At 47.5% G+C, this 22,050-nt stretch overlaps 2 protein-coding genes across 2 annotated transcripts; both read left to right on the forward strand.

Moving 5' to 3' along the window:
- The first annotated feature begins 2,146 nt into the window (after positions 1-2,146).
- LOC306827213 (ankyrin repeat and SOCS box protein 2-like) lies at positions 2,147-10,251 on the forward strand. Its single transcript, XM_079348883.1, has 10 exons — positions 2,147-2,309; positions 3,801-4,137; positions 6,247-6,412; positions 6,680-6,835; positions 7,843-8,088; positions 8,163-8,334; positions 8,436-9,006; positions 9,081-9,234; positions 9,785-9,970; positions 10,113-10,251. The coding sequence occupies exons 2-9, from the start codon at positions 3,808-3,810 to the stop codon at positions 9,928-9,930; spliced, it is 1,941 nt and encodes a 646-aa protein (XP_079205009.1). The 5' UTR covers positions 2,147-2,309; positions 3,801-3,807; the 3' UTR covers positions 9,931-9,970; positions 10,113-10,251.
- Positions 10,252-14,964: 4,713 nt separating this feature from the next.
- On the forward strand, positions 14,965-21,500 carry LOC306840456 (ankyrin repeat and SOCS box protein 2-like). Its single transcript, XM_079369750.1, has 10 exons — positions 14,965-15,029; positions 15,114-15,538; positions 16,612-16,722; positions 16,951-17,120; positions 17,216-17,371; positions 17,479-17,724; positions 18,989-19,160; positions 19,481-20,057; positions 20,128-20,281; positions 21,122-21,500. Exons 2-10 carry the CDS (start codon positions 15,231-15,233, stop codon positions 21,259-21,261), a joined length of 2,034 nt encoding a protein of 677 aa, XP_079225876.1. The 5' UTR covers positions 14,965-15,029; positions 15,114-15,230; the 3' UTR covers positions 21,262-21,500.
- The last annotated feature ends 550 nt before the right edge of the window (positions 21,501-22,050 follow it).

Consider the following 22,050-nt stretch of genomic DNA (forward strand, 5'->3'; position numbering starts at 1 on the left):
TCTCTCTCTCTCTCTCTCTCTCTCTGTCTCTCTCTCTCTCTCTCTCTGTCTCTCTCTCTCTCTCTCTGTCTCTCTCTCTGTCTCTCTCTCTCTCTCCTCTCTCTCTGTCTCTCTCTGTCTCTCTCTCTCTCTCTGTCTCTCTCTCTGTCTCTCTGTCTCTCTCTCTGTCTCTCGCTCTCTCACTCTCTCTGTCTCTCTCTCTCTCTCCTCTCTCTCTGTCTCTCTCTGTCTCTCTCTCTCTCTGTCTCTCTCTCTCTCTCTCTGTCTCTCTCTCTGTCTCTCTCTCTGTCTCTCTCTCTGTCTCTCTCCTCCCTCTCTCTCTCTCCCTCTATCTCTCTCCTCCCTCTCTCTCTGTCTCTCTCTGTCTCTCTCCCTCTCTCTCCCTCTCTCTCTCTCTCTCCCTCTCTCTCTGTCTTTCTCTCTCTCTGTGTGTGTGTGTCTCTCTCTCTCTCTCTCTCTCTCTCTGTCTCTCTGTCTCTCTCTCTCTCTCTCTCTGTCTCTCTCTCTCTCTCTCTCCCTCTCTCTCTCTCTCTCTCTCTCTCTCTCTCCTCCCTCTCTCTCTCTCTCTCTCCTCCCTCTCTCTCTCTCTCTCTCTCTCCCTCTCTCTCTCTCTCTCTCTCTCTCTCAGTGCGTCACTCTGCGGGTCTCCCCTCCGCTTCCTGCAGTGAAGCTCTCCTCTTCATCACCTCCTCCTCCTCCTCCTCCTCCTCCTCCTCACTCCCGTTATGAAATGATGACGTACCTTGAGGCTCCTGCGGATCGGCCTCTCGATGAAGGCGAGCTCGTGCAGCTCTTCCAGCTGCGCGAGCAGCAGGCTGGACTGACTCCCCGGTCATCCTCCCGGAGAACATCTGGACCCGGACCCGGACCCGTCAGCCGCTGGTGTTAGTGTGAGAGCAGGGGGGGCTCAGCACCGACCATCCCTGAGGGGGCGGGGGGGGGGCGGGGGGGGGGGTCACTAACCGTTTCCAAGGAGATCCCGGCTCGATCCGTCACAGCAGACTCCCTTTAGAAACGATGATTAAAACAAGTCTTCTATGATGTGAAGTCCAGACCGGTCCAAAGTCAAACACCCCACGAACCAGCACCATTCAGGCTTCTGTTCGGCGAACATTAAACCGTCCCGGCTGCCGTAGTTTACATGAAAGGTCCATTTCTCTATCGGATCAGTGTCTCAGTCCTCCAGCCTGTCTCCCTCACCGTCAGCAGGATCCCGACCGGACCAGAACCCCTTCACTCGAACCACATGTCAGCGTCATTAACTGGACCCTGAATCCAATCCTAAAACATCCTCAGGTCTGAGTCCGCTCCTCCAGACTCCAGAATGAAGACCGAACTAGTCCCGCTGCGCACCGCACGTCACGCCAAACTGCGTGAGGGGGATCATCTGTAGACCTCCGAGACCAGGAGAGCTGGAAACATGAGAGAACATTCAGATCCACGACCAGCTGTGAGGTCTGTCTGCTCCCACACGGGGGGCGGAACCGAGCCGAGCCGAACCACACACGCTCAGAGTTCCCCCGTGTGTGTGTGTGTGTGGGGGGGGGGGGGTCTCTAAATGTGACGGACCTGCTGCTGTTGAGGACATGAGAATAAACCTCGGCTCGGCAGGAGTAGAACCAGGTCCAGGACCAGGACCAGGACTGGGCTGCGTGCTATCCGGAAACTTATGCCCTGCAGTGCTGCAGCTGGGGCGTTACCATGGAAACGTCCATGGAACCACTTCAAACAAACACACTGACATCCCATAATATCCAGCTGTATGATGTTCCTGCTCTCTGAGGATGAACCATTCACGGACTGTGCTGCTCGGTCCTGCAGCGCCCCCATCAGGACACACGCAGAACTGCAGCTCGCGTCTCACTTTAAAAAAAAAATGTTTTTGGTTCTTTCACAGAAGATTTCAGGTTTTATATTTTGAATAAATTAATAAATAAGTAATTTGAATAAGTTCCATGGTTTCTGTCAGAGGAAGTCTTTGACTGATTGATTGTGTATTTATGTTGAATTAAAGAAACGTGATCAATAATCAGCAGTGTGCTGTTTCCTTCAGACAGTCATGTGGGTCCTGAATGTTTGGCTGCTGCAGGCTCTGATGCTACAGGTGTTGTTGCTCAGGTGGTCGTGATGGAGTTAAACTGGAGGAGGGTCAGTTTGTCTGAATGACCTTCAGCAGCTCAGCTTCAGACTCAGAGAGACGCTCGGACGCTCCTCAACACACTGGACTATTTCTGACCCTCCAGGACAGGACAGGACACTCAGACCCCAACCACAACCCAAACCTGGATCCTGATTGGACCGTCTCACAGGTAGATCATACCTGTCATCTTCTTAGTCAGTTAAATAAAGTGAACAGCCTGCACATTTGAACTATCAGCTTTAAACTCGATCGATCAGTGAGCACATCAGCCTGCAGAATTATTTCATGTTGAATTTTCTCTGAAACATAAAAACATCATTAGAAACATTTAAAAACTAAATCTGTCCAACACTGAAACGTTCAAGTTTTTATGAGAACAATAAGAAGCATCAGTCCCTTCACAGTCTGCAGCTCAGCTGTCTTTAACATTTACACAGACCGACCTACTTTACTGCAGGGACTAAGTAGGGCACTGACTTATTTTAGTTTTATTTGAACCTTTATTAAACCAGGTAATTAACCCAATGAGCTCACATGAGATCTCTTTCACAACATATCTGTGCACTGAACATATCTAGGATAACTACTGACCATGAAGGACCTAAACATGTCACATTCTTGTGTACAAATGTGTCAACACACCCACAGAATAACATGAGGGCCTCTGGAAACAAGTTCTCAGTTTAAAGGTCACATGACCTCGTCCTCTTCAGGTGAAATCAGTGTCCTCGCTCCTCTTCATCATGTGTGTGAAGTGTGTTGTTGTAAATCCACTCTGATCCTGTATTTGATCATGTCTATAAACCCCTCTATTTCAGCCCTGCTCAGAACAGGCTGTTTCTGTGTCTGTCGCTTTAAATATGTAAATGAGCTGTGTCTGACCACGCCCCCTCTCTGGAAGGGCTCGGGTGTACTCGCTGCTTTCTGGCTCCATGTCCTATTGTTTACGGTGAGAAGGCAGACTCAGAGGGCAGAACAAACACGTAGCTGTGGGAGTGTCACCCACCTGGGGGAGGGGCTACTGCCCTTTGTGATGTCATGAAGGGAACATCTCCAAACGGCCTGTTTGAGCAGGCAAAGATGGAGAGGATGGACTTTTCTCATCATGGGGGGTTTGGAGACAGATATGTTAGAACAAAGATAGTTGAGTCTATTTCACATGTGACCTTTAAAGTGAGAGGATTTAAAAAAGGAGTGTGTTGATGTTGTCTGTGTGTCGCGTGCTGTTGTTGTTATCCTATCCATGATCATCTGTGCTTTATATTTGCTGCCTCTGCGTGAGGCCTTCCAGAGCACAGGGAGAGTTCACCAGGATCAGTTTTCATCTATTTATAGCAGAATCTTGTTCAGGTGGTTTGAAGGAAAATGTGTTCAAATTAATTTGATTGTTCTGGTTCAAAATGTGAATAAATGTGATTGTGACCCTGTTTTAGATTCAGACACACATTTGGTTGAGACGATCAGCCCTCTGCTGACCTCTATAACAGATTGACCAACAGGATGAGTTAAATTTAAACCCGTTTCCACTCAGGGCACAGATTGACCCTGTAACTGTAGATGTGAAGGGAGAAGCTGCAGCTGAATGTGTCAGCCGAGGTTTCATATCAACCTCAAAAACACCACTGTACATTTGAAATATGTGTCTTTTTCCTTCTGGTAGATCCAAGATGGCCGCCGCACAGGTGAACCTGGAAGACTTCAGTATGTACAGTGTTCTGTCCGACGAGGAGCTGTTACACATCGTTGTAGAGAGAAGTCTTTCTGACAGACACCGGGCCCACACCTCGATGACATCATCATCTGCAGTAGCCCCGCCCCCCTCTGCTTCAACCACTCAGACTCACGTCAGTCCTGTCCGGAGACCTCTTGTTGCCCCCAGACACCTGTACCACACGCACACACAACAAGCCCCGCCCCCAAACCGGCCACACATCCCCAACTGTGCAAACCCGCCCACAGGCCGGTCTCAGTTCCTCTATAGAGGCTTCACCAGGCGAGTAAGGTCAAAGTGTACCAGTGAAGCACATTTCATGAACTCCTCTGGCAAAGTGTGAATCAAGAAAACGCAGAAATAGATTCAGATACGTAGACCAGGATTTATGGAACTGAGGGTCCAGGTTTTCATTAGTCCTTGGCCCTGCTGGGGATGCACGTGTAATTGCTTTTGAGATCAGGAAGATGCAAAGAGGTTAAGAAGTCCACAGCAGTCAGTGTTTTCTAAAGGCTCATTATCTGGGAAGTTCTGTACTTTTATTTTGATCCTTTGTCTGTATGTCCAGCACATGTTGAAAAGCTGACAGTAAAGATGACCTTGACTTTGACCTGTGAACAGGGAGCGCTAGCGTTCCTGTTGGTGGCTAATTGAAGACCTGTGACTCAGATTGAGCTACCTGTGTGTGCAGGCAGGATGCTGCTCCTCTCTGAAGGAACCTCAGGCGGGTCATGGTTGGCAGGCTGCAGCTCTGTGGTGCTTGTGCTCTGAGCCCTGATCCAGCTAAAGTCCTGGTCCATGGGTCAATGTTTGAACCAGCTAAAGTCCTGGTCCATGGGTCAATGTTTGAACCAGCTAAAGTTCTGGTCCATGGGTCAATGTTTGAACCAGCTAAAGTCCTGGTCCATGGGTCAATGTTTGAACCAGCTAAAGTCCTGGTCCATGGGTCAATGTTTGAACCAGCTAAAGTTCTGGTCCATGGGTCAATGTTTGAACCAGCTAAAGTCCTGGTCCATGGGTCAATGTTTGAACCAGCTGAAGTCATGGTCCATGGGTCAATGTTTGAACCAGCTAAAGTCCTGGTCCATGGGTCAATGTTTGAACCAGCTAAAGTCCTGGTCCATGGGTCAATGTTTGAACCAGCTAAAGTTCTGGTCCATGGGTCAATGTTTGAACCAGCTAAAGTCCTGGTCCATGGGTCAATGTTTGAACCAGCTAAAGTCCTGGTCCATGGGTCAATGTTTGAACCAGCTAAAGTCCTGGTCCATGGGTCAATGTTTGAACCAGCTAAAGTTCTGGTCCATGGGTCAATGTTTGAACCAGCTAAAGTCCTGGTCCATGGGTCAATGTTTGAACCAGCTAAAGTCCTGGTCCATGGGTCAATGTTTGAACCAGCTAAAGTCCTGGTCCATTGGTCAATGTTTGAATCAGCTGGAGGGCTTTAGTGGGGTCTCTGCAGGCCTTGTATAGTGACTGATATCTTTCCTGGCATTTCTCTTGCAGGTGTTGAGAAATGAAGATCAGGTCTATGGTACCCCTGCTTGGACAGAATCCACTCTGGGACTTGGGGCAGGAGTCTATTTGCCAACAGCTGGACTAGAATGCTCCCAGTGTTAGACAGGAAACGCCACAGTCATTTCTGCAGATGTCAAAGACACAATTAGAGTCCCTGAGCTGCATGCTGGTTTTAAGGAGAGTTTTAGTCCAGGCAGGAGTCTTGAGGGCACTTATTCCAGCCCCCCCCCCCTTCAGGGGGGTCAGAGTTTAACTGGACTGATCAGTCCTCTGCCTTCGTCCAAGAGCTTAACCAATCAACCAAACTCCTGCGCCGTGTGCCGGGTTGGAACTAAGAGAATCCATTACAGTCCTGACCTGTCACTACTTCCTGGTTCCCTCAGGACTTCTAACTGGGATGTTGAACGGTTCAGCTCCTCTGCAGAAGAGGCTCGAACCGGATTTCTTTTTAACCTGCAGAAGCTGTTCAGCCTGCAGGTTCCAATGGCATGAGTCCATGACCACATGGTGCCACCGTCTCGGCGGTGGGTCTTGCTCAAAGGCATCTCTGCAATGTTCAGGAAGTGAACTGGCAACTCTCCAGCTTCCAGAACAATTTCCAGACTTGGTCCACACCTGTACTCGAACCAGCAACCCCCAGGGTTCCCAGCCCGCGTCTCTACAGACTGTCAGACTGTCATTTACAGATTGATGGTCCTGCTGAATCATTCAACCCAAACACATCCGGTGTTTCTGCCGGACGTGAGAGGATTAGGTCATGAAGGCGTTCAGATCATCGTTAACTACCCACAGTGTTGTTTGATGTTCATGAGGCTGAGAATAATGACGGAGGAGGTGTGGCCTGTAGTTTAATGTGCTGTGTGTGTTCTGCCTCAGGGAGCTCAGCCCTGTGACGTCTATGATCGTGAACGGCGACACTGAGGGTCTGATGGATCAGGTCAGACGGGGGTCCAACAGTCTGATGAAGCCGAACGATGAAGGCTGGATCGCTCTGCATGAAGCAGCTTATTACGGACAGCAGGACTCCCTCAGTATCCTGATCACAGGTAGATCACTCCTCAGCCCATAATAAGCAGCAGCAGCATTTAGCTGAAAATCATTTTCACCTTTCGTGCTTTAAAAAGACACATTTCCACGTAGTCCAAGGTTTAAAATGACAGGCGATTTATTCCTGACAAGAAAGCAGGTGAAACTCAAACAACGACGTGAATATACATGACACATTAACTGAATGGACCCGCTAAGCTAAGCTAAGCTAAGCTAAGCTAAGCTAGGCTAAGCTAAGCTAACACGTGTTCATGGTCCGTCCTCAGCCTTTCCCGGCTCAGTGAACAGACGCAGCGTGAAGAATCAGACCGCTCTGCTGCTGGCGGCCGGACAAGGGAACGTTTCCTGTGTCGACTTTCTCCTGAAACACGACGCCGACCCGAACATCGCCAACGCACAACAAGAGACGCCGCTGTTCGTAGGTGAGCTGACGTCAAACCATCTGTGGGCAGCTGATGTCACTGATGTCCTTTTAATTCATTCTGGGAATTATTGTCATTTCAGGGTCGAGGTTCCTTTGTTTTCTTTGTTTTTGTTGGATACAGTTCAGCGTCTTGTTGTTGTTGATGGAGTTTGTTGTTGTTTGTTGTTGTTGATGAAGTTTGTTGTTGTTTGTTGTTGTTGATGAAGTTTGTTGTTGTTTGTTGTTGTTGATGGAGTTTGTTGTTGTTTGTTGTTGTTGATGGAGTTTGTTGTTGTTTGTTGTTGTTGACGGAGTTTGTTGTTGTTTGTTGTTGTTGATGGAGTTTGTTGTTGTTTGTTGTTGTTGCTGGAGTTTGTTGTTGATGGAGTTTGTTGTTGATGGAGTTTGTTGTTGATGGAGTTTGTTGTGTTTGTTGTTGTTGATGGAGTTTGTTGTTGTTTGTTGTTGTTGATGGAGTTTGTTGTTGATGGAGTTTGTTGTTGTTTGTTGTTGTTGATGGAGTTTGTTGTTGTTGATGGAGTTTGTTGTTGTTTGTTGTTGTTGTTTGTTGTTGTTGATGGAGTTTGTTGTTGTTGATGGAGTTTGTTGTTGTTTGTTGTTGTTGTTTGTTGTTGTTGATGGAGTTTGTTGTTGTTGATGGAGTTTGTTGTTGTTGATGGAGTTTGTTGTTGTTGTTGATGGAGTTTGTTGTTGTTTGTTGTTGTTGATGGAGTTTGTTGTTGTTGATGGAGTTTGTTGTTGTTGATGGAGTTTGTTGTTGTTGATGGAGTTTGTTGTTGTTGTTGATGGAGTTTGTTGTTGTTTGTTGTTGTTGATGGAGTTTGTTGTTGTTGATGGAGTTTGTTGTTGTTGTTGATGGAGTTTGTTGTTGTTTGTTGTTGTTGATGGAGTTTGTTGTTGTTGATGGAGTTTGTTGTTGTTGTTGATGGAGTTTGTTGTTGTTTGTTGTTGTTGATGGAGTTTGTTGTTGTTTGTTGTTGTTGATGGAGTTTGTTGTTGTTGCAGCCTGTGAGACTCCTAACAGAGACGTGGTGGATCTGTTGCTGAGTTCTGGAGCCCAGGTGAACCGTTGCTCTGTTCAGGGCGTCAGCGCTCTTCAGGAGACCTGCAGACACGGACAGCTGGAGCTCTGCACCATGTTAGTGAACGCCGGAGCGTGTTTACAGACCAAGAACATCTATGGCGTCACGCCGTTCTTCACCGCAGCCCAGCACGGAGCGGTGGACATCATGCAGCTGCTCTATAAGAAGGGTTAGCTGTCTGCAGGATCACTCGAGCCTCGTTGCTGATGTTACGCTGTTGTTGAGGTGTCGTTTGTCTTTCAGGAGCAGACATTAACGAACCGGCCGGGGACGGAGCCTCGCCGCTGTTTGAAGCCTGTAAGAACGGCCATGTTTCTGCTGTGGAGACGCTGCTCGCTCTCAAAGCTGATGCCAACCAATCCTTGAAGTCGGGCTTGCTGCCTCTTCACGTGGCTGTTCAGAACAATCACAAAGAGTCAGTGCTGCCCCTCATGTACACAAATAAACGCGTCGTGAAAGCTGGTCACACTTCGGTTGGACTCTCAGTGATCTGTGTCTGCTCCCTTTGATCTCCAGAATCGTGTTGATGCTGATCCCGGTGACCAGCAGGGTCCGGATCCAGCACACTGGGATCAGTCCTCTGCACATCGCAGCAGAGAAGAACTGTGACGACATCATGAAAGTGTTGATCCAGTCCGGCTTCGACGTCAACGCCAAGCTGTCAGCACAACGCTCCATGATGTACGAGGACCGCCGCAGCACAGCGCTCTACTTCTCTGTTTTCAACGGGAACCTGGAGGCCTCGGAGATGCTCCTGGAGGCCGGGGCCGACCCGAACCTGGACATCTTTAACCCTCTGCTCATCGCCGTTCGGCTCGGCTGGTTGGACTTGGCGATGCTGCTGCTGAGGTTCAAGGCTGATGTCAACGCTCAGATCTCCACCCAGCCGTCGTCGTTCCCCTCGGCCATCCTGTTAAACATGCAGTCTCTGCCCATGCTCAAAGTGCTGTTGGACTACGGCTGCGACGCCCAGTCCTGCTTCTTCTGCATGTACGGCCAAAACACACATCCGGCCATCCCGCGCTTTCGCCGTCCTCTTGAAGAATTTCAGTCGGGCACAGATTTGCTACCACTGCGCTGCATTCAGGTGAGTCAGAAACGTGCTGATGAATCAGTGCCTGTGAACGTGTTGGATAGAAGCTGTTCTCCATCTTCTTCCAGTTCTGTGAGGTGGTCTCCAACCCGTCCTTCAGCCGGGTCACCGGCCCCATCATCTCCATGCTGCTCGACTACGTCGGCCATGTCCGACTCTGCGCCCGCCTGCTGGAGGTCCTGGAGAACTGTAGTGACTTGGCGCAGATCAAACTCAAGGCTGGTAGGAAACAGACCGGTTTCCGTGGCGACAGTCTTTTTGGGAGGGCAGGGCTGAGGTCAAGACCTAAACCTGAGTCATCATAGGCTGCATAAACTAAGATGGTGGTTACTGAACAGTTGTTTTTCCAGGATTTCACAGGTGACTCGATGTTGATCCATAACCGTATCTTGCTGTTGAAAAGTTGTTCAAGGCTTTTCAAGGTCATCCCATAGTTGTTCCATGGTTATCTGCAGCTGTCCAAGGTTAAATAAACGTTCTTCCAGGTTGTCCCATAGTTGTTCAAGATTTATCCCTTCGTTTTTCTTGGTTGTCCGAAATATTTTTTCCAGGTTCTACCATATTTTCCAGGTTGTCCAGTAGTTTTTCCAGGTTGTCCAGTAGTTTTTCCAGGTTGTCCAGTAGTTTTTCCAGGTTGTCCAGTAGTTTTTCCAGGTTGTCCTGCCATTTATCCCTTTAGCCTCATAAGAAACGATTTCGTGCACTTTTTGTGAAATGTCTGCAGATTGATCCTAACTGATGGATTTATTGATTACCTGTCCTCGCTCTTCAGCTCCCCCTCGTCCCCTGATGCAGTACTGCAGGCTGAAGATCAGGTGGCTGCTCGGAGTCCACAGACTCAGACTGCTCCACACGCTGCCACTTCCTGCCCAACTCATCCGCTTCCTGTGCCATGACCTCTCCGGCTCCCTCCCCTGACCTCACCTGTCTAAAGCCACATGAGCCTTCTTGTTATTGTGTATTTAATCCTTCAGCCCTCTCAGCGTCTCCACCTATGAACAAACAATATAAAACACTCAGTATTAATAACATTGATCTGTTTCTCTTTTGTCACATTCAAACTTTGTTTTTGATTATTTTCCATGTTTTCTTTATCGCAGCTGTGGCTCAGTGGGCGCCGTCTCGTAACGTCATCAGCAGTTAACCCCAAACTGCTGCCGCTGCTTTGTTGGCAGCATGTGAGTGATGATCTTACTGCAAAGACACTGCAGGGTGTGAATGTGTCCGTGTGACCTGCAGAGAAGAAGAACTTTGAACAAGCTCAAGTCATTTATCACTGTGGAAGTCAACATGTTTACTGCATGGTTCCATATAAACAACAACATCAACAACAACAACATCAACAACAACATCAACAACAACATCTACAACAACATCTACAACAACAACAACATCAACAACAACAACAACAACAATGTCAACAACAACATCAACAACAACAACCTCAACAACAACATCAACAACAACATCTACAACAACAACAACATCAACAACAACATCTACAACAACATCTACAACAACAACAACAACATCAACAACAACAACAATGTCAACAACAACATCAACAACAACATCTACAACAACATCAACAACAACATCAACAACAACATCAACAACAACGTCAACAACATCAACAACAACAACAACATCTACAACAACATCAACAACATCAACAACAACATCTACAACAACAACAACAACATCAACAACAACAACAATGTCAACAACAACATCAACAACAACAACCTCAACAACATCAACAACAACATCAACAACAACATCAACAACAACATCAACAACATCAACAACAACAACAACATCTACAACAACAACATCAACAACAACATCTACAACAACAACATCAACAACAACATCTACAACAACAACATCTACAACAACATCTACAACAACATCAACATCTACAACAACGTCAACAACATCAACAACAACATCAACATCTACAACAACATCATCAACAACAACGTCAACAACAACATCTACTACAACAACATCTACAACAACATCATCAACAACAACAACATCAACAACAACAACCTCTACAACAACAACATCAACAACATCAACAACAACATCAACAACAACATCAACAACAACCTCTACAACAACAACAACCTCTACAACAACAACCTCTACAACAACATCAACAACAACATCAACAACAACATCAACAACAACCTCTACAACAACAACAACCTCTACAACAACATCAACAACAACATCAACAACAACATCAACAACAACATCAACAACAACATCAACATCTACAACAACGTCAACAACAACATCAACAACAACCTCTACAACAACGTCAACAACAACATCAACAACAACATCAACAACAACATCAACAACAACCTCTACAACAACGTCAACAACAACATCAACAACATCAACAACAACATCTACAACAACATCTACAACAACATCTACAACAACATCAACAACAACATCTACAACAACCTCTACAACAACATCAACAACAACAACCTCTACAACAACATCAACAACAACAACCTCTACAACAACATCAACAACAACAACCTCTACAACAACATCATCAACAACAACCTCTACAACAACATCAACAACAACAACCTCTACAACAACATCAACAACAACGTCAACAACAACATCAACAACAACACATTGACTTGCTAACGTAAACACAGATGTTAACTGTACACATCGTTGTTCAATAAAGCTGATTCTGAATCTCAGTTTGTTTATTTATTTAATGTTTACAAGAAGCTCCTTCACATCAGAGGTCTGGACTACGAAGCAGGATTTGAGCTTAGCGGGGTCAGGTCTGGACTCTGAAGCAGGATTTGAGCTTAGCGGGGTCAGGTCTGGACTATGAAGCAGGATTTGAGCTTAGCGGGGTCAGGTCTGGACTCTGGAGCAGGATTTGAGCTTAGCGGGGTCAGGTCTGGACTATGAAGCAGGATTTGAGCTTAGCGGGGTCACTTCAGGGTTCACTCTGGGTTTTCAGTCCGACGAGGGTCGATGGCTTTTTACCTGGGTACGTCACCATGGTAACTGATGCTGAACACCTGACATGCTCCGGAGCAGGTTAAAGCTCCGCCCACTGACCAATCAGATGTTTTGATCCTGGAGCTGATGGAGAGGGGGGAGGACACTTCATGTGTCTCTTCCTGGAGCTGATGGAGAGGGGGGAGGACACTTCATGTGTCCATCATGATTTGACATTATAGTGTGTTTAGTTGTTGATGATGTTTCACTGATATCCTTCAACAGAGACTGAAGAAAGCTCCGGAACATTTCAGATCTCTTTGCAGCCTGTTTGTCTGAACCTATTTATATCGTTAATACAGTTTGTAGTTTTTGTTCATGTTTGTCCATAATGCATTGCCAACGATCCCTCTTCCTCTTAAACGCAACTTTCATCGTTGTTATCGTGTTGATACTGTTCATGCAAATCTTGTAGTTTGTGTTGTTGAAGATATCAAACTACCAAATTTCCCGCTGGAATTAATGAAGTATTTCTGATTCTGATATAAGTCACATCCACTGCAGCATAAGGTTATTAGCACATTAGCTGTTAGCTAACTAACTAGCTAGCCTGCAGTTTGCAATTGGCACCAAAGTGCAGGAAACATCTCCATGGTAACAGTGAGATCCACCAATCAAAGAAGTCGCTGTGACACGTGATGGTCATGGGTAGTGTAGTTTTTTTGCCTGATATTATGAATGAATGTTGTTGTTCTTAAAACGAGGTCGGTATCAGACAAACAGGAACCATTGTTTCACACTTAGCTAGCTTGTGGTCATTTGACCCGCAATGTTTATGACATCACAGCTTTTAATCAAATCCACAATGGAGAAAATTAACAGGTGTTTTACTTCCTTGCTTATTCATGGTTTCACTGATATGAACAGGCCGATGAGATGATGGTAGTTTTAGGCCTGTCGCTAAGCGAGATAATATCAGAGTTAAAATGACTGTGTCAGCTCGTTTAGGAGACTTACACCATCAGGGCTATCAATGTCAAGATTTAGTGATTTGTGCAAAGCTTCTATGACCTACGTACTGACCAACTGACCTTTACATCACTCTTCACTTTTCCATCTGGACAGCCAAAAGAGGATGAGTGAGAAGGATCCAATAAAGTACAGAACATATCTCAGAGTGAGATGTCGCCTGGAATAGAATTTCAAATGCGTTTCTTCAAATAGGTCGAGTAGTTGAGGATTAGCCACCAAAGAAGGACAGACTCCGCCATAACTGGTGGGGGGGGGGGGGGTCCATCCTGTTCCAAACACGGTCATGTTGTGGAAAAAATATCGACCTGCCCAGGAGCAGGCTAGCTCTGGTGACTCAAACCTTGATCCTCCACCATGGAACACCTCTTTGGTTTCATCGGGTTGAATCGTTGCAGGTTTGAAGTAATTGGGGACGTGTTGTGAAGAAGTCGATGAGTTTACGAGCAGGGCCAATATTAGCTATTCATTTTTAAAACAGGGATGTTACTCGACATCCAATGGTGCTTCATTTCATCTCCGAGTCAGAAATTCCAAGTAGCCGTTCTGATACGTCATCAGGAACGCGACCCTGAAGTCGGACGTCTGACTTGGAAACTTGAGGAACTTCTGTAGCACAAGCCAAAACCCAACATGGCTGCCATGTACACAAAGTTATTGACTTTAAATCTTGCTAGCAAACATTAGCTTTCTGGTTCCAAACTGAGCCGGGTTCATCTCTTTCTCCCGCTCTGTATTATATATTTTCCCCACTTATTCCTGGACATTGTCACTCTGTCAGGTGTAGTTGTACATCGTGTAGTGGTCTGCCGGATCGGGTGCATGTGGTAACCAAGGAAACGGGATTATAGACTGACCATGGAAAAGGACAAACTATCATGTTTCGCTGCGAGAGAACCAGTCAGAGTTCATACAGCGAGCAACAGAAGCCCAAATCAGCACTTCAGAAAACAAGCCCAAGAACCTGTGACTGATGAAAAACCCAAAGTGTCTTATAACCATCAGACTTGGCAACTCTGCGCCGAGCCTGAAGGGGGGGCCATTGGTGTTTTCATGGGGAGGTGACTGGAAGTAACCAGGTGAGGGCATGCAGTCAGTGTGCAGGTGAGGTCCAGACGGAGCAACAAATACTGTCAGCCGAAGTGTTGTGATCAAGGTGGATACCATCAGGGAGGAAAAATGCTGCATGCAAGTAAATTTAAGCCACATAATAAACTCAGAATGACCCACATCAGGTCATGAGGAGGGAGCTATAAGGAAGACCCAACCACCCTGAGCCAACGGTACTTTACTGTAGTCCTGCTTCAGTCATTCTAAGGACCGGCGCCAATTATGGTTCCAACCAACATGTACTGTATATCAACATCAGGGCTACACACCCGCAACATGAGCGGGCCTCAGTCGACGCCACTGTCAGGGGCTGCTGAAGGCAAGGAGACTGGCGGACAAAGTCAGAACCACTAGCACCTGGTGCTGCAGGTGGTAGCAGGTCCCAAGTCGTGTCCACAGGTCAGTGACTGTGAACAGAGCAGGCGTCGCAGCCCAGGATCAAGACATCCCAGGAATAACACACAATAACAGTTTCATACCAGAAATATAGAAACCGCCTTCAAACCATTGAAGAAATCAAAACATGACGTAGAACTACAGAACCTGTGTTTAACATGTCTCTTTATAATGACTCTTTGAATTGCTGTGTGATTGGTTCACTATGAATAATGTTGTTTCACACAGGAACAGAATTTCAAAGTCTTGGGTTACATCCAAAACCTCAGGAACTAAACCAGGGCATGTCTGAGACCAGATCCCACTGACCTGGGAATCAGAAGAAATCTGGTCCTGGATCAGAGTTGTAACTTTAGAAGGGGTCAACATGCTTCGACTGCAGGTCTTAAAATAACCTTTAAGTACCCCCCGCCCCCTCCTGGTCACACACAGTGTAATGTGCAGACACAGACACAGACACCAGGATTAGCTAAGAAGAACTGTGAAAGCAGGTGAGTGACACTTTGACTCTCAGAAACACTCAGAGGTCAAATTAAAGAAATGTTATTAAACATTTGTCTCTCCTCGTCTCTCAGATCCAGACTCCAACTGAGGGAAAGTTTCTGCCTTCGTCTCGCTCCACTTCAGCTAGTTGAGCCATTCTCTTGTTTCCTGTTAATAACCTTGTTATGATGTGACCTCGCAGCTCCGTCATGGCGGTGGCAGGTCTGTCTTTTGAGGATTATTCTGTCTATAGTAATCTGAGTGACGATGAGTTGATGCAGCTCGCCATCGAGCGCAGTCTGACTGACATCAGTGCCACCACCACGACCAACGATGCCTCCAACGCCATCAATACTGTGACCACCAACACCGGCCCCATCCTCAGCGCCAGACCACCTCACCCACCCGATGCCACCAACACCAACAATCTGCAGCCGTGCTCCCACAACCCACCCCCAGCTCTGGCCCCTGTGCACTACAGCTCTCCGAACCCCCCGAGTGAATTACCTCCTGATCTGTATGTGCACATATTACTATTGGTCTTATTCTGTCCTCTGATTGGCTGCTGCATAACTATCTGTCCTCTGATTGGCTGCTGCACACTATCTTGAATTTTTTGTAAATCTGTACTTTTGTTTTTATCTTTTATATTTTTATGTATATTTTTAAAATCTTTCTTCTGTTAGTTTAACGAGAGGCTCAGAGAGAAACGTTTTTTGGATTTTTCTGTTTGTCCAGCACATGTTGAATAATTGACAATAAAGATGACCTTGATAACGATCTGTCCTCTGATTGGCTGCTGCATAACTATCTGTGCTCTGATTGGTAGTTGCATAACAATCTCTGTTCTCATTGGTCGCTTTGTTGGTCTGTGTTCTGATTGGCTGCTGTATAACTATCTGTGCTCTGATTGGTAGTTGCATAACAATCTCTGCTCTCATTGGTCGCTTTGTTGGTCTGTGTTCTGATTGGCTGCTGTATAACTATCTGTGCTCTGATTGGTTACTATGTTGATCTGTGTTCTGATTGGCTGCTGTATAACTATCTGTGCTCTGATTGGTAGTTGCATAACAATCTCTGCTCTCATTGGTCGCTTTGTTGGTCTGTGTTCTGATTGGCTGCTGTATAACTATCTGTGCTCTGATTGGTTACTATGTTGATCTGTGTTCTGATTGGCTGCTGTATAACTATCTGTGCTCTGATTGGCTGCTGTATAACTATCTGTTCTCTGATTGGCTGCTGTATAACTATCTGTTCTCTGATTGGCTGCTGCATAACTATCTGTTCTCTGATTGGCTGCTGCATAACTATCTGTTCTCTGATTGGCTGCTGTATACCTATCTGTGCTCTGATTGGTTACTGTGTTGATCTGTCCTCTGATTGGCTGCTTTATAACTATCTGTTTTCTGATTGGCTGCTAAACAATTCAGTGCTGTGATTGGCCTCTATGTCACTCACTTTGCTCTAATTGCTTACTGTGTTGACCTCAGTGTTCTGATTGGCTGCTGTGTATTGTCTGTGCTTTGAGCTGTGATTGGCCTCTGTGCCACTCTCTGAGCTCTGATTGGCTGCTGTCTCCTTGTTAAACAGGAAGACGTTTGATGGGACTGTCAGTCACTTCATTACGGGGACAGGAAAGAGGATGGTGGCGTATCGAAGACATGATGGCTCTCTGGTCCACATTGGTCCAGAACCTGCAGAGTAAGTCATCTTCAATCAATAAACCTGCAGCACCTGAAATCACCTGTATCACCAGTATCACCAGTATCACCAGTATCACCTGTATCACCAGTATCACCTGTATCACCTGTATCACCTGTATCACCAGTATCACCTGTGCCACCAGTATCAGCTCTTTCCTCTGACACAGTTGAAGCAGAGTGAAGGATAAATGGGACACAAAGCGGCTGATGGGTAATTTCCCTGCAGGGAGGAGGAGCCTTTGTTCGAAGCGATTCGTGTCGGTGATGCAAAAAAAGTGAGAGAGTTGGTGACGCAATCACAAACAAACCTGATGCTGCCGAGTAAACCGGGCTGGCTCGCCACTCACCAGGCTTCCTGGTACGGCCAGGAGGCCTGTCTGAAAGTGCTGCTGTCAGGTACACACACACACACACACACACACACACACACACACACACACACATAACATGTCAGTACTTGGTCCAAAGGGCTCCTGTGTCTGTGTTTTCAGCTCAGCCCGGGATAATCAACAAAAGAAGTGAAAATGGCGAGACAGCTCTGATGGTCGCTGTCAGCAAAGTTCGGCTGAAATGTGTTAGCATGCTGTTGGAACATGGAGCAGATGTTGACATCGCCAACTACGAACGAGAGACGCCGCTCTACAAAGGTAAGACGGAGAGGTTCAGTGTGTCAAACCCAACCTGAGGTCAGAGGTCACACGCTGATGTGAACTACCTGACGTCCTGGCTGACCTCTTCCTGTCGTCTTCTGCAGCGTGTGAGAAAAACAGCGCTGCTGTAGTTGCAGTGTTGTTGAACTACGGCGCGGCAGTAAACGTTCACTGCATCCAGGGCTGGACCGCCCTGCAGGAAGCCGTGAGTCGGGGCAACCTGGAGATCTGTGACATGTTGATGAAGGCCGGAGCCAAACACAGCCTGACAAACAAGTACGGCATTTCACCGCTGTTCACCGCTGCTCAGAGCGGTCAGCTGGCGGCGCTGCGCTTCCTCCTCAAACACGGTACGTCCTTTATCATTTAGACTTTCTAACAGCGTTAAAAACACACTCTGTGATTAATGATGAAACTCTGAACATCTTCTTCATGGTTTCCTCTCTGAGCTTTAACACTTCATCTGTCTCCGGTCGACCTGCGTCTGGTGCTGCTAGCTAGAGAAAGTTAGCAGTGCTGTAGAGACAATCGAGAGTGAGTCCATAAAACCAACATTAGTTGGGGTTTCCTGTAGCGCACGCGTCACCATGCATCAAGGCTGACTCCAGCCTGAGGCCCCTCCCACATGTCACTCCCCTCTCTCTCTCCCTGATTTCCTACACTATCTACTCTCTCTCTCTCTCTGTCTCTCTGTCTGTCTCTCTCTCTCTCTGTCTCTCTGTCTGTCTCTCTCTCTCTCTCTGTCTCTCTCTCTCTCTCTCTCTCTCTCTGTCTCTCTCTCTCTCTCTCTGTCTCTCTGTCTGTCTCTCTCTCTCTCTCTGTCTCTCTCTCTCTCTCTCTGTCTCTCTCGCTCTCTCTCTCTCTCTCTCTGTCTCTCTCGCTCTCTCTCTCTCTCTCTCTCCCTGACCCGCCCTGTCTCCACCCCCTGACCCTCCCTGTCTCCGCCCCCTGACCCAACCTGTCTCCGCCCCCTGACCCTCCCTGTCTCCGCCCCGGACCCACCCTGTCTCCGCCCCTGACTCACCCTGTCTCCGCCCCCTGACCCTCCCTGTCTCTGCCCTCTGACCCTCCCTGTCTCCGCCCTCTACCCTCTGACCCTCCCTGTCTCCGCCCCCTGACCCTCCCTGTCTCTGCCCTCTGACCCTCCCTGTCTCTGCCCTCTGACCCTCCCTGTCTCCGCCCTCTACCCTCTGACCCTCCCTGTCTCCGCCCCCTGACCCTCCCTGTCTCTGCCCTCTGACCCTCCCTGTCTCTGCCCTCTGACCCTCCCTGTCTCCGCCCTCTACCCTCTGACCCTCCCTGTCTCCGCCCCCTGACCCTCCCTGTCTCTGCCCTCTGACCCTCCCTGTCTCTGCCCTCTGACCCTCCCTGTCTCCGCCCTCTACCCTCTGACCCTCCCTGTCTCTGCCCTCTGACCCTCCCTGTCTCCGCCCTCTACCCTCTGACCCTCCCTGTCTCCGCCCCCTGACCCTCCCTGTCTCCGCCCCCTGACCCTCCCGGTCTCCGCCCCTGACCCTCCCTGTCTCTGCCCTCTGACCCTCCCTGTCTCCGCCCCTGACCCGCTCTGTCTTCACCCCCTGTCTCCACCCCCTGACCCTCCCTGTCCCCCTACAGGTGCAGATATTGACAGTCAGGTTCCTGATGGAGCCACTGCGCTGTATGAAGCTACAAAAAATGAACATGAGAAAATAGTGGAGTTCCTCCTTTTTCAGAAAGCTGATGCCAACAAACCTGGAAAGGCGGGATTATTACCGATACACATCGCCGCCCAGAGAGGAAATGAAAGGTAAAAACCTTTCAGAAGGGAACCCAACCAGACCCAGAGAACCAGACCCATCAGGATGTACAGACATGTAGAGCTGTGTATCATCTGCATATTGGTGAATGTCAGTTCTGTGCTAACATCACGTCACTAGCTCCAGTTATACAGTAAGACTTGTGTTTCTGCTCCTCGTTTAGCCCAAAGCATCAGGAAAGCAAAAGATACTTCACAACTTAGTCTGACATGTCTGTGTTCAATAAATCAAAGTCAAAGTCCAGCTGATCAGTCCATCAGCTCGGGTTCTGGGTATGTGGTCTGACTCCTGCGGTCTTTCCTGCTCCTAGCATCGTCCGCATGCTGATCGGGGCCACAAGTAAGGCAAGAGTCTGGCGGAGTGGCATCAGCCCGCTCCACCTCGCCGCTGAGCGAAACCGTGACGACGTCCTGGAAGTTCTGATCGAGGAAGGCTACGACGTAAATGCAATGCTGTCTGAAGAGCGATCGAGGCTGTACGAGGACCGCCGCAGCACGGCGCTCTACTTCTCCGTCATCAACAACAACATCGACGCTGTGCGCATGCTGCTTGCAGCCGGCGCTGACCCAAACCTGGACGTGTTCAGGCCCCTGATGGTGGCAGCGAGGATGGGCTGTATCGAGACCCTCACGCTGCTGGTAGAGCACGGCGCCGACATCAACGCTTCCATCCCAACACACCCCACCACCTTCCCTGCGGTCTACATGTTCTCTATGAAGTACCTGACCCTGTTCAAGTACCTGCTGGACCACGGAGGACACGCCCTCTCCTGCTTTGACTGTATCTATGGTAACAAACCTCATCCACCAATCAGAACCACCCGTTCGCAGAGAGAAGAGATGGCTGGCAGAGGTCTGCCGGAGCCGCAGGAGATGAAAGGAGTTCAGGTGAGTCGAGTTTGAAAACAGAAACGTTTGAACTCTGCGGATCGATCGTTGACTTTCCTCCGTTTGACAGTTTTGCGAGATGATCTCAGCTCCCAGTATCAGCCGGTGGGCGGGGCCAATCATTGACGTCCTGTTGGACTACGTTGGTCATGTGACTCTTTGCTCCAGACTGATGGAGCACCTGGACAGTTACCCTGACTGGAGTGTGATCAAGGACAAAGCAGGTAAGTGTTGCCTGTTAGTTTGTGCTCTGTGTTGTTGTCTCTATGTTGTCGTCTCTGTGTTGTCGTCTCTGTGTTGTCGTCTCTGTGTTGTTGTCTCTGTGTTGTCGTCTCTGTGTTGTTGTCTCTGTGTTGTCGTCTCTGTGTTGTCGTCTCTGTGTTGTCGTCTCTGTGTTGTCGTCTCTGTGTTGTCGTCTCTGTGTTGTTGTCTCTGTGTTGTCGTCTCTGTGTTGTCGTCTCTGTGTTGTTGTCTCTGTGTTGTTGTCTCTATGTTGTTGTCTCTGTGTTGTCGTCTCTATGTTGTTGTCTCTGTGTTGTTGTCTCTGTGTTGTCGTCTCTGTGTTGTCGTCTCTGTGTTGTCGTCTCTGTGTTGTCGTCTCTGTGTTGTTGTCTCTGTGTTGTTGTCTCTGTGTTGTTGTCTCTATGTTGTTGTCTCTATGTTGTTGTCTCTGTGTTGTTGTCTCTGTGTTGTTGTCTCTATGTTGTTGTCTCTATGTTGTTGTCTCTGTGTTGTTGTCTCTATGTTGCCGTCTCTGTGTTGTTGTCTCTATGTTGTTGTCTCTGTGTTGTCGTCTCTGTGTTGTCGTCTCTGTGTTGTCGTCTCTGTGTTGTCGTCTCTGTGTTGTTGTCTCTGTGTTGTCGTCTCTGTGTTGTTGTCTCTATGTTGTTGTCTCTGTGTTGTCGTCTCTGTGTTGCCGTCTCTGTGTTGTTGTCTCTATGTTGTTGTCTCTATGTTGTTGTCTCTGTGTTGTCGTCTCTGTGTTGTCGTCTCTGTGTTGTCGTCCTCTGCTGTTCTTCATATTTTACAGCAGTCCGTCTGTTTTCCTCTCGCTCGTCCTGCAGCTCCTCCGCGGCCGTTAATCCAGCTCTGCCGGCTTCAGATTGGTCGGCTGGTTGGACGTCGGGATCTGAAGAGGTTGCCGTTGCCCGCAGGTGTGATCCGCTTCTTGTCCCACGCGAATGTAACTGAGGACGAGCCGTGAACAACATGAGACTGTGAAGCTGCTTTCTGTCAGACATGTTATTAAAAGCTGGGGTGAAATTTGTTTTATAACAATATTTGGATTGTTTGAATGAAAGTCCTTGTGTTTGAATAATTTTCTTATTTTTACGCTGTTTTTATAGATAGAGTGCATTTCTCTGAGTCTGTAATGTGTCCATGTCAAAGATTTGACAAATACAAAACAGATGAATCAATAAAATGCAGAGATTTAATGATAAACGCTTCTGATCGTTTTCCAATAAACTATAATCATGGCAACTTTGTTAGAAACTGCAAACATTTAGCCAAGAAGCTGATCTGAATTATCTTTATGAAGCTGATAGACAAAGACAGACGTGTGCATGGCAGGTGTGGTGAACACACAAAAACATTTGAACAGGTAAACAGGCCCAGGTATGACGTGATGACAGGTGAGCAGGTGAGCAGGTATAAATAGTAACATGTCTGATCAAACAGCAACAGAGATGTTTAGACACACTGTGATCGTTTTTATTTTTATTCAAGTCCAGAGAAACAGCAGAGTCTTCTTTACAACGATATAATGAGAATGGATGAGTTCATACTGCAGCAGCCTCTACCATCAGTGTGTGAATGTGTATGAATGGATGAGTTAATACTGATGGACTCTTTACTCTGCAGCAGCCTCTACCATCAGTGTGTGAATGTGTATGAATGGATGAGTTAATACTGATGGACTCTTTACTCTGCTGCAGCCTCTACCATCAGTGTGTGAATGTGTATGAATGGATGAGTTAATACTGATGGACTC

This window comes from Symphodus melops (assembly GCF_947650265.1).
Source record: "Symphodus melops genome assembly, chromosome: 1".
Taxonomy (NCBI): Eukaryota; Metazoa; Chordata; class Actinopteri; order Labriformes; family Labridae; genus Symphodus; species Symphodus melops.

Excerpts from the sequence above, each read along its gene's own strand:
- LOC306827213 (XM_079348883.1), top strand. The coding sequence starts at position 3,808 with ATGGCCGCCGCACAGGTGAACCTGGAAGACTTCAGTATGTACAGTGTT. Across the intron at positions 6,836-7,842 it reads AGAGACGCCGCTGTTCGTAG|CCTGTGAGACTCCTAACAGA; the intron begins GTGAGCTGACGT and ends TTGTTGTTGCAG. Across the intron at positions 8,089-8,162 it reads GCAGCTGCTCTATAAGAAGG|GAGCAGACATTAACGAACCG; the intron begins GTTAGCTGTCTG and ends TTTGTCTTTCAG.
- LOC306840456 (XM_079369750.1), top strand. The coding sequence starts at position 15,231 with ATGGCGGTGGCAGGTCTGTCTTTTGAGGATTATTCTGTCTATAGTAAT. Across the intron at positions 16,723-16,950 it reads ATTGGTCCAGAACCTGCAGA|GGAGGAGGAGCCTTTGTTCG; the intron begins GTAAGTCATCTT and ends ATTTCCCTGCAG. Across the intron at positions 17,121-17,215 it reads TCTGAAAGTGCTGCTGTCAG|CTCAGCCCGGGATAATCAAC; the intron begins GTACACACACAC and ends CTGTGTTTTCAG.